We start from the raw sequence: 18,664 nt of genomic DNA on the forward strand, positions 1-18,664 counted from the left end.
AAAACTAATAAAGTCTAAAGGGGAAACATCATGAAAGAGATACATCTTTCAGGATTTTATTGACAGTTCTGCAACATACGTATATGGCGCTCACCCAAGAGACAGTGTTTTTCACAAAATGGCAGTATATAACAGAAGATTTCTGCAAAAAACTCTTGGCCCATCTAGGCCATAAGACACAAGTTCCTGGCATGATAGACTAAACCAGCTCCACCAGCTGACTCCAGTGCATTACATCCCAAATTGTGATTTACGCAAAATGCATACAGAATAAGTACTGGCACTGACCCTCACAAACAAAGGAAAAACAGTATTGGTAAAACTCATCTTGGAACATCTAGATGTTGTATCTCAAACACATCTTATACTCCTTGTCAAAATTATTGTCAGATTCCCTGCATCACATTCAAGATTGGAGTGCACATATCCTGGATATTTACAGGGGTTCTACAGAGAATATACAACCTGTCTGGTTACTGCCTGATTGGAGTGGATGGGTGGAGTAGATCTGTGTGCCTGATGAGAAAAGCTGGAACAGATGAGATCATGTTTTGGGAAAGCTAATGCGTGACAAGAAAAAAGATAAAATGAGATGAGCATGCATTTCAAATGGAAACGGGCTAATATATCCACATTTTAGCAGGACAGATAATACATTTTTTCCATGCAAGTTATCCATTACACTGAGAAGAAAAATGTTCAAAAGGTAACTGTCACAACGCCTTAATACCTCTGGAGATATGGATTTTATTAAGGAAGGTCTTTACGTTTTTAAAGTGATATATAAATTTGACAAGAGGATACAGGTAGAAATTAGTATAAAGAGATAAGGTTCATTCCACACTGATACTTGGAAGTATTTTTTCTCTCAGTGAGTTATAAATACATGGGACAGCTTGACAGGACTTGTAGTGTAAACAGAGATACGTGTTTGTTCAAGACCCGGCTTGACACTGTCCTAGACACACTCTATTCTACTGACAAGCTGACGAGTTTAGCTGGGATGAATGGCTTGTTGTTATCATTGAACTTCCAATGTTCTTATGATCTTCTTGTTATTATCATAACACTCTGCTGCAGAAACACCTATAAAACTTAGTCAGAAAGTGATTTGCACACATTAGGGAGGGTCTCAAGAGCAGATATAATCCCCAAGACACTTTACATGGATAAATCAACAAAACACACATTCACCTTCACTCCATCTGTAGTTCTAGTGTTAAATTATGTTTTCTCTGAACTAGTAGTAAAAAGACCTGCTCCCTTTTCACAGCCTCCATCTCTTTGGTTTGTGTTGTTGAACAAAGCATTCTAGGAACAAAGTCATGTTCACTACAAGGACTATATGTTACACAGGAACAAAGGAGCCCTCTTGCCCGTGGCACCCACTCAAGGAAATTATTCATAGTTCATGCACACTTACTTGGCTATTGTGAGTCAGGGGAATGGACATGGCATAACACATACTGAGCGACTGCTTATAAAAGCAAAGCAATTACTGGTAGAGCACAGACTTCAACAAAAAGCCCCCACAATCAAACTGCCTCTACTGTAAGCTTGAGGAGAATTATGCTGTGCCTTTTAAGAGATGAATGTGAATTACCCGTAACATTTTCTGTGATAATTTCCCACTACTTGTACTTTGTGGAACACTGCATTTAGTCTCCAGTCCATGCATGTGGCATGTGAAGAACCAAAATATTTTTTCTCTGCTATAAACAATATTTCAATATTTTTTGACCTTTGTAATTCTGTTCTTCACTTAAAACTGGATGAAAATAAATGTATTAGAGCAAATGTATAAAGAAATTTTTGCTGTATGCACTTTTGTAAGTCGCTTTGGATAAAAGCATCTGCTAAATAAATGTAATGTAAAATAATTAGAAGTCTGAAGGTTTAGAGTTCACTAGTGCTGTGATAATGACTGAAGCTTAAAAATGGTACAAGATGCTGGGTGCCCACAGCTTGTTTTAATTAGCTTTCCTGTCCGCTCAGTACGTGGGCTCGGATTCCAGTTCAGGGTGATCGAGAGGTCTCACCCCAAATTCATGCCAATCAGACTCCATGCTGTGACCCTGAAACCTGAGTTGGCCGGCAGTCTTCAAGCAACCTGCGCTACTGATCTGCAGCCATGCCCACACCACACACACACACACATACACATACACACACGTTTCAAACAACTATGCTTGTATGCATATCATTCATATCAAGGTCATTTGATTAAACACCATGAATTACCTACATGCTGAATTTTATATATATATCATAATTTACCTCTGGGAAAGTCTCAAGCTATCTCACAGTATAGACTACTCTCCTTTAGACAACAAAATTAAAAAGGCACTCCATGAATGCTGGCATGCTCTCTTGCTGCATGACTCTATTAGAAAGGTGCCCCTGGTTTGACTACACTGCAGCAGGAATGTCACAGATTTCTGCACACTGCAAATACTACCAAACAGCCTAAACAATCTATTTGCGGCTTACTCCCACCTACAGTTGGTCACCTCCTTTGTGTGTACTGTAGCTGTAAGGCACAATCTAAAAAAAAACACTTCAAAGCCCAAAAATGAACAAAACTTACTCACAAAAAAAAATTCACCATTACCTGCCTGAAGGAGTGATTTACATCATCGGTGCCCATGCTCCCTGGTATGTGCTGGAACAACCACACAAGTTTTACACACACATGTAGAAGAATATATCAGGCTCCATTAAGAGAACAGATATTACATCCAAATTAACCTCTTACTTCACAGAAAAAACTACTTGGCAGAAGAATTACATTTCTGGGCACTGGGACAGGGACTTCAATAAAATGTTACTAAAAATCAGGCCAGATGAATTCATGAATTAGGCACAGTGTCCCCCAAAGGCTTAATAAATAGTTGGTAGTGTCCTGTTTTATAGAATCATTCTTCTTTTTTGTCCTCCTGCTGCAACTTAGTGCACACGCTGTTTTAAGATCTCATAACCAGCACATAACTTATATATTGTAATTTATATGGCTTATGTAGCCTACTTGTCATATGTACTCTGTTCTTGTTTTGCTTTTCCTTTAGTGGACTTTTCATTCCATTGGATGAGGCTTAGGGCAATCTCTGTTCCTGCATGCATTTTGATTTCAAATCAAATGCTTTCCCACAGTTGCTCAATGCTACCTGAAACTGCACATAAATGAGGTCAAAATGTGTTGTGCACTCATCAGTGTGTTCAAATACATTGTTCCATGCAGTCCTTCATATGTTTAAAGTAGTATACTTTTAAGCAGTATTTGTGTACTGTAACACTCCTCTGATAATGTTTTGAAGACTTTGGCAATAAAGACTACACCATGGTTTTGCTCCTGTTTCAGACGAGATGCCACTTGAGAGGAAGAGCATGGTTACAGCACCTGGGACTTTAACTGGGATGAGAGTGATCATGAGAGATAGAAAAAATAAATTACATCTACAGCAGTTGACATCAGTAAGTGTTTTAAATCACTCACGAATGACCCATTTTCTCCCAATTTCCAGTTTCTTATTATATATGATTCACCAACATTGCTGTTTATTAAACAGTAATAGCAACAGCAGGACATATCCTTTTCGAGCTCTGACTTTTCTATGCCTTGCAAATCATGGCAATGTGGATCAAGTCTTTACACAAGGGATTTATAAATTGACCTATTTCAGTGTTTAGGATTTAGAATATAAAACTCCAGAGTCTATTTCACCATAATCCTTTCTTTTTAAAACACTGCACAGCTGCATGTTACATGTTGCATGGCTGCTCTCTTTCAAGTCCTTGAGTTCTGATATGCAGTGTGTCTACTGTCACAATTACAGACTGACACGCAGTCTTATTTCAAAGACACCAGACAGGCAACTGCGAGCTGGAAATGGAGTGCTGTTCACAAACAGCCAGTGCTGAATATGCATGAACTGATGTGGAACCATATGGCTTCTTGTTTTACTTATTCAAATACAGGGATTCTCAGGGGCACCAAAACAGAGCACTCTTGTGTCAAATGATCATGCTTTGAATGAGGAAAATTGGCAGGAATATCTCTGCCTTTCACAATGTTTTTCATTGGGGTGAGGTGGAATGGGAGCACGTAATAACACAAAGCATCTCACAGCAACTTTCAGAGGTGATTTTAATCTAGTATTCAAAACTAGTTCAAATAAAGGTTTCCAGCCAAATATGCAACAGTTAAGGTGATGCAATTCAATCCTCCACTGTGTACTGAAGGGGTTCATTCAGGTAGCCCCAGGTGGTCACAATCCTCACTGCAAATGAACATGCTCATTCAATATGAGTGGGCCCCCATCTTTAATGTCAATAATATGTATGTTGAAGGGAAAACAACAGAACAGTGGGAGAAAGGTGTTTTCTGATTCTTAATTCTCTGAAAAAATACAGCACTAACATTCACCACAATATTTATGGTTATTTGGCTACCTGTTGACAATCTGACCTAAAAACTAAAGAGAAATTTTTGAAATAAAATTGGCCAGACAAGGACAATATAAAACATGTGCACTACTGGTGGATTGAAACCTTGGGACTCATTGGCACCTTGTGGATGGATAATGAAAAACAGTCACTAAAATCAGGTAAAAAAAAAACTATTCATCTATAAGGTAACTGGGCTGGCAACAATATTCTCTGTCAGTATCTTTCAGATAAACCCCTGACTTGTATTTCTTGTAAATGGACAAATAAATGCCATTTCGAGTCTTTCCTTGTTTCGGTTAGACAAGTGCCCTTTTTCACCTGTAGGCCTGAGTTCTCTGCACCCAGGGCTAACAGGCAGGAATGGAAAGTAAGCTTTTCAGAGTAAGGGACAAGGCCTAAACAAGAGCTCTCAGCCTGGGAGTGCTGGAGACAAGGACGGAACTGATGGGCCGCTCTCCCAGAGTGCCCTGTTTCTGTCCGCAGTGAACAATGCGTTCACTGTCTCTCAGGCTTCCGAGAGTTCAGAGGAGTCAGCAAGAGAGGGGCTCTCACAGAAAAATACGATCTCTTTGCCAAATCTGAACCCTTCGCTGAACAGGGGAGAGGTATGGCAGCTGGTCCCTCTCAAGCACTGCTTCTGTAGACAGAGATTCTGTGTTAAGTGACAGGGACACTGCTTCTGTGGAAAGGTTTCCTTCAGAGACCTCATTATTACCTCTTGGAAACAGCATCTTGGCTAAAGAATGTAAGCACAAGGGAAAGTTGGGCCCAAATATAAGGGCACAGGACAGCAAAAATATATACTTACAGGTTGAAGTTTAGGACTTTTCAGGCAAAAATGAGATTAATTACTGAACAATACATTGAAATGGCATGCACATACTGACTTCAATTTCAAAAGACTGCACATTTTGAATGGACATGCCTTCTAGACAATAAAATATGACAATATTAACTGTTAAAAAAGCACCAACAGAGACATATAACTTGATAACAACTTAAAACTGGAAATACAGTATATTCTCCATAAAACACTAGCTTGATTATACCTCGACTGGTGTTCCTTAATCCTATCCTAATGTCCTATAAACAACTCTTGTTACTGTTTCAGCATATCAGAATTGTTCTTTTTCTACATGAACATGCAGTAATAAGTCAAACAAATCATTTTCAAAATTTAAAACAACGCATATCAAGTACTCTCAAAAACTCTCAAGCAGTCTGCACATACAAGTGCAAAGATACACAAGATCTGCACCATTTGTGGGGGACAGGTTATAATGTTACCTGCGAATTGCAAAAACCACAATCTGACCTGTACTGATACTAAAGCATTAATAGCAAAGAGAAGTTTGCTCCTGACACAAAAACAAACATTATTTTGAAAAATAATCCATAAGGAAAAATAAACTTGACAAAAGCTATGTTGCACTGCAATAAACAAGTGATTCATGTGTATATTGTAAGTAAATATTAAGACACGTGGGATTAAAGTCTTTATTAATAGGAACAGAGAGTGCTACCTGACATGCTCACTCACAAATCTATGCATGGGGAGGGTCTCTTGCTGTACACACAGTAGCAACCTCTGCATACACATCCATATACTGTATTATCCTCATTTTACTTCTTTTATTATTAAAATTGCTTTTAACAGGTTCTACTGCTGCTATTCACTTCATGGTGATGAATGCAGATGCAACACAGCAGTAAATACATTGAGAAACTGCAGCCTGCAATCTGCATCAATCATTTACACACAAACTGAATTGCTAAGAGCTCTCCCACCACGATATTCAGTTCTAACTAACTGTAATTACTGTACATTAATTACTGTACTGCAGCCACTAATGAAACCCACAAGCCTCGTTAAAGAACTTCAGAGCATTTATAAAACCTGATTTCACAGAGGCAATAAAGACGAACCGTGGAGGGTTATAGTTTTGCCTCCATTTTAAATCACGTCTTACGGCTTCATTTAAACCCATAAGCATCCGTAAGGACCGTTTCTAGTGATCGGCCTGAACTCTTACCTTGCAGCCTTCACACGCGCTGACGCCATAGTGGTACCCAGAGGACTTGTCCTGGCACACAAAGCAAGGCTTGTAGATGCGAGGAGGGGGCAGCGGGGACGGGGGACTGGGAACCAGCTCTTCAGAACTGGTGCTCTGCGTTTCAATAGCTGCTGAGACACAAGGGGTATAAGAATTTTTCAAAAGAGGGTGAGACACACAGGGACCAAAGCAGCTGACATGTTAGCAGCAGAGCTGGGAGTTTCAGTCCCTGCGAGGGACACATTTAATGTTCCTTTTTGTTACTTGAATGATTCCTTTGGTTTATGTTGGTTACTGTCACTCGAATTCCCCCTGTAAAATCCTGGTCGTGCACATACATGATATGTAACATCAAGGGCAAATTACAGATTCACAGAAAAATGGGTGAGAAGGTCTGCAAGATATAATCTCTGCGCTTTGTTCTTAACTCAACACACATGTGCAATTATTACATTGTTTCTGACACCTCATACAAATGACCATTTTTAAAAATTGTTTTTAAAATTCTTTTTTATTTCACCAGTTATTTGGTTCTTAAGTCAGATAGCGTCCATACAGAATCATAAGTATCTGTCCCCATTCTTTCAAAGCAGGAACAAAACAGAACACACCTTTTTTTCCTTTCAAAAATATTCAAGTACAATATTTTCAAGGTGGCATTGTCAGTAGTGTAATTAATGCCTCAAATTCAATACCCACGATTACATTTTGCATATTTAGTTAACAAAAGCCACTCAGGTTTAGAGATATGTGGCATTTAAACAAAGTCCTTTTCAGTAACCATCCTATTCTTTTCCATCCAGTTCCAACCATCCAATTCCTGTTCTTTTTTTTCCCCAAAAACTTGTTCTCCCCTGTTCCTCCTTTTTCACACATTTGCATTTATATACTGTAGCAAGGGATAGATAAAGACAGCAGAAGAATATTTCTAATAGTAATCTAACTGAAAGCATTTCCAACATCAAACAACAAAAACAATGAAACTGACCCTTCTGTCACATATATGATGTATTCCTGCAGGACAGGGCAAAGCCCTCTGTGTTTGCATACATACTAGTGAGCTTCATTTCCCTGTAGTCTGTGGCTTCAGTTTGTCCAGTTTGCTGTCACAGAACTTTCTCCTGGAGTGCTAAGACGAGGCTCTAGAAGTGCTGGCTCTCTGACGTTTCACACAAGAGCATAAGCGAAACAGATTCATCGCTATGAGGTCAAATAGCATGGTATAGCCTTAGGTTCCCCTTTGTCCCAAATCACATACAAACTCCACTGAAGATATGTCACACTCATCTTTGCGATTAACCCCTCCAAATGATCGGTCTTGTTTCTGAGATTTGGAAGCCTGGTTTCTGAATCAGCTACAAAGAGAAGTCTTCCTGGCTGTAATTGTGCCAAAAGTTATCAGAGGGATTCATGGTGTTCCAAAAAACTGACTTTCGACTAGGATGCCATAGCAAACCCTTCTAAATATACAAAGCCATAACAATAACTTTTATTTGTTCATGCCCTTATGAAATTTAAGCTTACTTCTGCTGAATACGAACTAGAGGACATGTCAAATTGCAAACGTTATTGAACTGATTATCAGAATACATGATTCTATGTAGACACTGTTGGACTCTGTAAATGTTGTCACAGTAAATGATTAACAATGGCTCATCTGGGACATTGATCATCCATATATACCTGCTCAAGCTCAGTCATGATTTGATGATGGCCAGATTGCCCAGGGCCACCGGCCAATAAAAGTAAGGATTTATGAACCTCCTTGGTAAAACTGAGGCTCAAAAACATAGATTCTGAGTCCTTAAGAACATAAAAGAACCCTTACGAGCATATGAGTGATCCTTACAAGCATACGCCTGATAATGGGCAACACATAACAAATTACAAATCAACATCAGTCCGAAGACAGAATACAAGTATCCAGGCCCCATGAGTGATTCAGTCAAGATAGCGTAATTATGTGTAGCATTTAGGTGTATTGGTGGTTATGTGATCACCCTTGTGTGCCTGTCTGTCTGTGAGCAGGGTAACTATATAAGCTATGGACAGATCTGGATGACAAGGGTTGGGATGAAACTACAAAGACACAATTTAAGCCTTGGAATAAGTGGTATTGGACATGAAATAACTACAAACAGGTGCTCTACTGTAACTTGACTACAGAGAGGGGTCTGTACATCTGAAAAGTGCCTTTAACTAGGCCACCTAGTGAGGCATCATATGTCTTATCCCAGTGTGGCAAGGGTGGCAGGATCTGCACAGTGGTAAGATGTATAGTTTATACCCAAAAGGTTGCTGGTTCAATTCCCTGGTGGGACACAGATTTGAATCCTTGGGCAAAGTACATTGCCTGAGAAAACATCCAGCTGCATAAATGGATAACATGTAAAAACTGTGGGCTATGTAAGTAGCTCTGGATAAAAGCAACTGTAATGTAATGGATATATAAACCAATGATGCAAAAAAGAGGGGGAAGTGCTGAACAAATAAAATGACAGGTTTTTTTGCCTTCATTGGTGCTGTGCAACAGAAGATTTAGGAAACCTCTTCCATTTCTTGGATTATTAAACCTCAGTGCCGTCCGCTGCTGCAAGGCGACTTCTCTGCTGGCTAGCACAAACACCAGCACCATTAGGGGAATAAAGGCTGCTGACAGATAACTAAATGGGAGGCATTTTAAAGGAGAAAAAGAAAAATTGCTCATCTCTATCCCCTTGAACTCTTAGCCTCCAGCTGAACCTACCGTCAGGGTCAAACAGGAAAACACACCCATTAGCGACTATTCTCTCAATGGGGAAAAAAATTCAAAACATGTCATTTGATGCATCAGCTCCACTGGAACTTTGGCGGCAGCGTCTTTTTGCCACACAGACAGGTTCACAGAAAGAAAGGAGCGGTTCCTGTTGGTCTTTTAAAATGATCCAATTAAGTCACCAGGCAATGCTTCTGCTTGGCCAAACACACCACACCAGACTTGAGAAGATGTAATATCACATCACTCGTAAAGAGAAAGCACTTGAAGAAAACTGACAAGGACTGCAAACTAAAACCCAGGGCAAGGGTTTATTTGGAAGAATATTTATTACATGGTGGGTGTCAATAACTGGGTGTGTGCTTGGTAACTTGCAACTTTCAAATACATTACATTTAAAAGTTGTTTCAAGTTCCAAAAACCTACCATAATAAAAATGTAATCTATAAGTTCAACTAAGCTGAAGAGGAGGGTCTTTTCTCAGGCTGACAGAGAGAGAACCAAAAAGGGAATTTGAACCTAGTCTCTGGCACGAGAGGGGTGATTTCAGTAAATTAGGGGCTGAACTACACCCATGTGTTGTGCTGGGTCTAAACACTTATATTCCCTCTAAATTCTGCCAGAAGCCTATAGACTCAGGGACTTTTTTCCTTTCTTTTTTGAATTCACTGCTAGAACATGGAGTGCACATAGCTCACATATACGAGGCAGAGAGTCAAAGGAAACGGCAAAGTTCATTGAAAGTACACCAAATTAGAACCAGCTTTGCCCAGTGCTTGCTGTATACATTTCATTGTGGAGGTTATTTATAAACCCTTAAACACTGGGGGGAAAAATGAGTCACATAAGCCATCTAATTTTATGTCTAGTCTATGCAGAAATAACCAAAAACACAGCCGGCTTTTCACCAACAGCAGACCTCGCAGCGAGTTTCTGTGGGATGGAGAGCTAACTCTGTGGTCGGTGCGGTTAACAAAGAGAGCAGGGTCATCTGAATACCCTCAGGAAACCCTAAACATTTGTGGGGGATATATTCTAGGGATTTATTCAACAACAACAATTTACGTTCAGTGTAATCCCTTTAATATCCCCAGTGCTGTCCAGAAAAAAATAAGTGGTATTAAGCAGCGTGTGATTTCAACAGGATCGCTATACTTTTGAATATCACTGCCACGGAGGAGAACAAAGACCAGTATTTCACTTATTTGTGTGTCTTTACAGCTAAATGCAGCAAACTAATTAACCTACATTTTGTACATATTTATTGCTAAATTCTACTGTTACAATATTACATTCAGCTTAAGTTCAAAGTTTTCATCAATCATAGTGTGCTTGACCAAGGTGTCATCATCAACTGTTAACGTATGGCATAGTTCTTTACTAGTATGTCAAATGCTATACAGTATTGCTCTAACTTATGTTAACTTTCTTCTATCTAACAAGCTAGACAAGTGAGTAAATTAAAGGTGCAGTCTTTACAATGTTACTGCATGATCAAAGCAAAGGTAGTAAGAACCAAACCACCACCAAGGAAAACAATAGATATATTCCGGCTATATACAGTATAAAAGACAAAGGACCAAAAGAATAAAGCTAAGAAGTAGCTAGGCTTTTACATTTTTGTAGCTGGTTCAAACATAAAGAATGTTTTAAAGAGAATTTAAAGACCTAGACACACAACTTCAATTCTCATGATTCAACTCCAAGACAAGACAGACCAATTGAAATATTTCCAGCAATGTGCCCAGCAGAACAGCAGCAGTCTCAGCAAGTAAGTAACATTAACAAAGCATATCAATTGCTATATAGTGGCAATTTAGACAGCTGATCCTACCTGAAATGTCCTGGAAAGCCCAAAAATAGAAAGGACATTATCTGACATTTTCAGTTCTAAAAAGGTGTGCAATATTGACCACTCTGAGTTGAGTAGAACTACAGAGATTTTTGGCGCAGTTATGACAAACTAACTGGTGTTAGTTTAGCTAACGGTATCTCTGCAGTACTACATTACAACACCGCCCCACTGACTTTGATTGGCTGTTCACAACACAGCTAAGTATGGTACTGTTGGTTAGATCAACTATTTCAAAACTAAACCTCTAAAGGAAAAAAAAAATACAATTGTCACACTTTTCCATTTGTCACCATCATTTTTAAAAGAGCGGGCTGGAAATAATGAAAGCTACCTAATGCAAATACTCTAGACTGTGAATTGAAAAATTTGCAAATTGGGAGGGTCTCCTCTGAAGGAAAAGGTTAAACCTGCTGCTCTATCAGTAGCAGGACAGCATGTGTTTGCAAAGGTTGGAGGGAGGAGAGGGGAGCCAGGGGAGTTTCCCACAAGCTTTGGTCCTCTACGGAGGAGCATGTCTGGGCTCCTGGCTGTCCTATGTCAGTGACCCTCCTATGACCCCACTGTGACCCCGCAATGACAGTCTTAACCAGGTCACACTGGATGCCGGCTGTGCACTTGTGACCCAAGCCCAGCATTCCCCCACTCACTCTAAAACCCTCCAAAACATCAGGTGCAGGGCTGTTCAAAGCCATGAAAACCAGCAAAGCTTCACGTCAAATACTCTCCTCAAAAGCCCAACAGAATTTTGTAAAGTGTGGTCAACACTGGATGCAGCCAGTTCTTCCTGATTTCAGCTTCCGAGGTTTAGCCTTGAAACAGTCTCTGTTCCCTTGATTGCTCAGAGAAAGAACTGCAGTGAACTGAAACATTTTTATGGATATTTAGAGGTAATCTAAACAAGAGGCAAATCTTGGCCGTCCACAACCAGCTACCGGTTTTGCTAACTACTGTAAAAAAAACACCTATTTAGAAAAGATTAAAATGAATGTAGGTTTCACATCCAGTCTGTACTTAAAAATGATGCCTGTGTAAGATTCTCTAAGTCCAAGTTGCTTACCTGTTGCCTGTGCTTCCTTTGGATGCAGAGTTGTGATAATTGTAAGCAACTTAAGACTGCAACATGTCTGATATTCCCCTTCAGTAAGGATGGAGAATACTGGACTCAATTCCACACTCAGATCAAAATCAAAATGAAGCAAAAAGACCCTGAGACTGACATCCCATGAACTACAGACATTGTAGATCACACCCTTTTTAACAAGCAAGCCCTCACTCATCGCTCCAGCATAAGTGCATGTTGCTACTACAGTATATAGCTTTTGGTAAATATGCCTACTGGAACACAAATTAACCAACTGACAGGTAAAGTGACAATCTGTTAACTGATTATGGATGATTGACGCTGCATTCATTTTTGGGTCAATTTCCACTGCATTTCAGTAGCTCCATTACAGCGATTAAACTTCTTCATGACTAATCCTCAAGCACATTTATCAGAATTACTGTTATAGGAGAGCAACTTTGGATTAAATGAGGTGGTTAATATTGATCAGGTAAACTACAACAGGATGAAAAATTAGCCTGCACGGCTAAAGCTCACTTGATTGATACACTGAACTTTGCTGCTCTCATGTACACCTAATAATTGTAGTGTTACCTCTAATCAATATTAACAACCTAGACTTAATGCTTGTGGCAGCGAACCATGTTTTTTTTTTTTACTACTAAGGCTCACAACTTCAAAGACCACTGAGACATACAGGCAGAATAATAGGAATTAAGGTCCTTCACATCATTGTTTAATAATATTTTAAGATTCTTACAATGAAACGACTGCAGTACAGACTTTTAGATATCACAGCAATCATCCCTATGAACAGTAAGATGTCATGCTTATACATTTCATTATAAAGATGATATAAGTCATAATATCTATGAAGAAGACTGATGGGTTTATAGTATGCCTGGATCAATATGGGTGCGATAAGGTTGTGTAAAGCTTACTGGTGCACAATGGGAGATGCACTTATTTCTTTCCATGTTATGACAACTTCTTCCATTATCCACAGAAAATCTTTGGAGACATTCATTGTGATTATTATGGGATGTTCTGCTTAACATCCAGCACTAAATTTAAGCAATTAATCTTTTTTTACATCCCTTCCTGAACATCATCACAAGTCATGTTCAGTGGTCACTGATATTTATGACAAATAGTGCGTCCAGTAAAAATCATTTTTAAAATGTTGTATTTGCTTAAATGTATCAGCCATAGATGAGGACAAAGCTCCATTGCAGTAACGAATGCACACCTTAGGCTGAGATTGCTGCAGACTTCAGCAACATGACGGTGCAGTGGTAGTGTATTTCGGTTTGAGGTGGTACGGAGCTGGAGACAGTGATCCTCGGTAACTACAACTTGAGATACCTACTTGGTGGCTAGATTTGCACACCCTATAACACTCTTAAATTCTTGAATTCTGATATACTGCAGTTGGCCCTAGATGGCTCCAGCCCCGTGTGCTGCCATGCAAATTAGTTCCCCATTAATTGAAATGCAAATACAAGACACCTTTTTTAGGTGCAATAATTAGTTAAACTGATGAACCCTTCCACAGCGTTTAATAGGCAGTAATTGCTTTACTCTTGGTTACTTAACATAAACAGACGACCCGCTAAGAAGGTGGAATCATTAATGGACTGTGAATTGTCGCATGAGACCCAGGAGATAAACAGGCTGCACATGAAAGCTCACCTTCAAAACATATTATAGTAGCAGTAATAATATAGGACAATAATCATAAATGTACACATACTACACTTATAGTACATTTTACAAAATATCTTGAGTGGCTTGATTGTCCTAGAAAAACTATTATAAATTATGTGCACATTTACATGGTAATGTATAGTGACGAATTGTAATGGGGAACTGTGCTATGTCAGTTACTGCAGTCCGGAGGAATTAGGCATATTACCCACCCAGTTCTCCCCACTTAATCATACCCTTTCTATAAGCATCTGAATAAGTAATGATGTGATCAGTGTTATGTCTACAGTTTCATAAACATTTATGTAATTAAATGTTTTCATTAGTTTAATGAAGCGTAGATAAACACGTCCGTGCGATTATTTTTAATTGAACAATAACGTGTGTGTAAATCAATTTCGAATGTGTATAAATTCAAACATCGTTGGTGCCACAAAAGCGAATTAAGTCTTTATGTCAAATCTGCTCTTACAGCGGCCGTAGCTGCTGCTTAATTGTTGACGCTTTTCCACTCTCACTTTCCTGATAGGGACCACTTGTGCTTGATTTGTGCAGTGACAGCGAACAGTGCTCGATGACAGTAAACTGCGCCTAACGTTATCGCCACTGCTGTCATGTTGTGATCAAAATAAAGCATGCAGGGAGGAAAAAAGTTTGGCAAACAGCACACGGCAGCTTAGAGATCGTGCTCCGCTCTGCAAGTACGTGAATGGTGGAGCAGTTAACTTGTCAATTTTTCAGTCGGCGTTACTGGTAGTCGATTCTGCTATCGACAAATGCAATGAAAATATTTTTGTTCATGCAACACCCCATTATAACTCTGAAAACAGGAAACGCCAAGTGCTTGTGCGGATATACCCGTATGTTGTCACTGTCAACGATTACGCATGGATACGATGCAAAGGCTATAAGCTTGTAAAAAAGTAAACAGGTATTCACTGAAACCGTGGCTGTCTCCAGTGGGTTTCTTGCCCGAATACACTATGCAGACATCCCTTGTTCATCTTCAGTGCTGGAGCAGTAGAGAAAGTGTGTTGGTCATTTGTATTCCGCTGCACAGTGTAAATATTCCAGATAATGCGCAATGTAGGCGACAGTAGTTACTAGCATCAGCCCTGACGATAAGAGACTGAACGCGTTTCAACGTTAAAACCTGAAGCTGCACGACAGAAACAAAACAGGTGTGACAGCCCTTACGACACTGTTGCACATAGTCATTACTGTGTATCGATTTTACTATCTATATTGTATGTCAAAAAGTTTGATAGACACATGCAGAGCGCAGATGCTCATATGAACATGCTCCAACAATTGCTTTTGAATAGGTTACTTCATGTAAGTAGTTTTTCACGAGTGGTCTATCGGTGTGTTAAAAATGATCAGATCAACTTTCAAAACAGCTAACTAGCTGCATTCTCAGTATTGGACATCCCTCGGGAATCGCGGAAAGTTTAAAAACACACAGGATATCTGGCAACATTATGTTAGTGACTCTCCACAGAGACAAACAAATGTAAAATGATGGTCGCCAGCTAGCTTGAACACAACAAATTTTGAACCTACACTGTGCGCTCCGCCGATGCTGCCAGTCTGTTTGCGTTAGTCCATTGAAGCATGCTTTAAGAGCCTTTTCCTGGAGCATGCAAGAAGGACTTGCCGTGTAGAAATCCAGCATTTGTCCAGGGCTCACAGCTAGAACATCCATACAATCAAACATGATGTTCCTTTGCGACAGTCTGGAAAAAGTGTCTTTTTTCTTTTAGGCGTGATAGGAAATCACATGTAAAAGTATACCCAACTCCATCTAACTCTGCCCCCTTTTTGGCACGAACAGTCTTGGTCTTTATCCCAGTCTCGAATCATGAATTATGACCGACAACACTGCTAAAAGCTTGTAATTGATCCAAATGATCATTTACCATTTTCCAGGCAGTCTAGATTCAACGGCGAAAAGGGGTGTTCGCGATTTCCTGTCCGTTTTAACCCCGCGGATTTATTTTTTAATATCGCGCACGGTCCATCCGGTGCGGTTATCGACAACAAAGATACTATCCTCGACGAAAAGCGGTGGACTAAAATATGTAGTTTTTACGAATAACACAGTTCGCGATTCAAAACTACATCTCCCCTGCAATGACGAATGGGTTATCCTGCCTCCACACAGCTCACTTCCTACTAGTTTTGTCACAGGGAATGAAAGATTGAATTGCCTAATATATGCGAGTGAACTTTCCATGAACCCTTCCGAGGCTGCTAACCTTCAAATGACCCAACGAAGCTAGTCTGACATCACGAAGTCCCAGGATTCTCACACAGCTTAAAACTCGCAGCAGAGGCAGGTTTAAGAAACACAGAGAACGATGGTTTGTGGTCTTTTGCTCAATCGAAAGAACCACCATGCGCTCTCAGTGGAAACGCGAGCTTTACTCTGCATCTGAGTTAGATATTTACTGATTCTCAAGTTCACGTAGCTATTCTAACCGTTTCACTATTAGGTATGGCTCGCTTTCATTTGACAGGTTTGCGCCTGGCAATGGAGTAGCAACAGACAGAATGGTTTGAAGAATTTGGGCGATAGGCTATAATGTTGCCGCTGCCAAAAAGATATTACGTTATGCATGTACCAAATGTTGTCTAAAGGGTCTAAGAATGCTTTAAACACGGTAATGGGGGAGAAAGGAAAACAAGCTCCCCACATTGTATTACACAAGCAATGATGACCGTGTTCTCGCCTTTTAAGAGACCCAGTTTTACTGTCACCCTTGTGTACCCCCAGCCTAATGTCGAGAAAAGCAAATGGTCACTGGCGAGTGAAAAGTATGCAGGATGGTTTAAGCGCGAGCCAGTGCCAGTTTTACAGGATGGGCACGTTCGAACTTTTATTGCATTCTCCATCTTATTTTACTGTTTCAAATAACAAGAAATGCAACTAATTTAGAGACAGTGGTCTCAGTTTGTCTAAAAATGTCAACATTTTAAAATTACAGTGGCTATACGGCTGGGTGAACGAGGGGATGTTACCGTCAGTGCTAGTCAGATTTTTTCTTTCACCCAAGCATGGGTTGGGAGTAATAATAAAATAACTAGATGTATATACTGTATATGAGAATACCTTTCCGTCTCTGTTATTTCAACATCACCAAGAACTTTCTCACATCTCCCCTACATATACACACCACCTTGTACAAACAAAAACCTGATTAAATGTTGTTCCGCTGTAATGTTGTAGCGAGCAGATACATAAGCTTTGGTTCACATTGCTGTTGCACACCAATTAAAAACAACATGTAATGGCCCAGAGAGTGACAAAATATCTGATCTGTATTCTAATCTGAGTATGCGTAATCTCTCCCTTCACACGGCAGTGGTTTCAACAGATCCACAGTAGCGTCTTACATGAATATATTGTATGCTTAGACCATTGTCTGAAAATCATTTCATTTGGATTCATGCGGTTGTTAACTTGTTAAATTGGTTGGCTGTAACTGTAAAATTTCGATGCATCTACCGCTACCTGTCTATTAAATTAGACATGGATTTGATGTCTAAAGATCCCCAATACTGTATTCAAATGAAAATAATTAAAGGGAAAACATGCAAAATTAGCTAGCCTTTTTCTATAAAAATGGAACATTTGCCTGTGCAGACAGGACCAAGTAGCTATAAAATAAATATGGCCACATCCAAAAGTTAGATTTAGTTTTAGTTAAAGATTCCTTGCAGCTAGCAAGCATACTGTTTCTGTAGTCTATCAATGAAAGCATTTATATGTGTGTACCATTAGAAGATCCTTTTATGTCCTTGCCCTGGTAACCAGGTTTGGAAGATCAAAATCAAACTTTTTGTTTCTGCAAAAATACAATTGATTGTTAACAATGCGTTTTCAGGAACACCATTAAAGTTGTTAGTAACATTCTTATTTTGAATCTATTCCAAGACCACAGAAAACAGTTGTGTTACTGGCCTGATATCAGATTACTCAACTTGATTTTAATCTTGTCTGTTTGTGCCATCCCATCATTGTTTAAATTGAAATTGACTATGTTATTGTTGTTGTGCAATTGTATTGTCACTGTACAATCTTATTGTCTTTCTGTTACAGCTGCAATGTGACATTATACAACACTGACTTACCTTTTTTGGCATTTTTATTTTTTGCTCTGCCTACATTATACCTTTGTAATCATTTTTCATTGTGCTTTGGACAGAATAATTAAGAAATTAAAGAATTCTGTGATAAAGTGTAAAGTAATATAAACTCACTGTGAACCGAGGCCTGAGAATGAATACAAATATACATATATATATATATATATATATATGTATGTGTATATATATATATATATATATATATATATATATATATATATATATATATATATATATATATATATGTATGTGTATATATATATATATATATATATATATATATATATATAGAGAGAGAGAGAGAGAGAGAGCGAGAGAGCTGTGCAGTCAGCAAGGCACTTGTGGGGACTGGTTGCAGGGATTGTGTGCTTTCTAGATTTTATACTTAGGGAACCTCTTGAGGGGGGAGGTACAGTTTTCACAGTTTGTCTGGTTCACTTCCCTCAGTCAGACATTTTTCATTCCAGTGGTAGCCCTCCAGTTAGTGGGTTGCGAATGGAGGAGTGTGCAGGGAGTCACAAACCACCATGACTATCTAAACATCCCATTAAATTCCACTGTAGCCCCACATGTGCCAGACAGCTCCCTATATCTCACAAAACTTATGTCCTCACCAAATAGCTTGCTGTTTTTAA

General features: G+C 39.2%; 1 protein-coding gene across 3 annotated transcripts in view; it reads right to left on the bottom strand.

The window, feature by feature from the left end:
- The window catches only part of LOC118784535 (retinoic acid receptor beta-like), a 79,552-nt gene that overhangs the window by 29,621 nt on the left and 31,267 nt on the right, over positions 1-18,664 (bottom strand). Inside the window, exons 1-2 of one of the 3 annotated variants that reach the window (XM_036538813.1) lie at positions 15,444-15,693; positions 6,480-6,628 (exon numbers count right to left, since the gene is read on the bottom strand). In XM_036538813.1, coding sequence (XP_036394706.1) covers positions 6,480-6,628; positions 15,444-15,597 — 303 coding nt within the window. In that variant the 5' untranslated portion in view covers positions 15,598-15,693. Of the gene's footprint in view, positions 1-6,479; positions 6,632-15,443; positions 15,694-18,664 lie in introns of those variants that run through there. The other 2 variants (XM_036538812.1, XM_036538811.1) reach the window with 2 other exon arrangements.

This window comes from Megalops cyprinoides, chromosome 10, assembly GCF_013368585.1.
Source record: "Megalops cyprinoides isolate fMegCyp1 chromosome 10, fMegCyp1.pri, whole genome shotgun sequence".
In the NCBI taxonomy this organism is placed as follows: Eukaryota; Metazoa; Chordata; class Actinopteri; order Elopiformes; family Megalopidae; genus Megalops; species Megalops cyprinoides.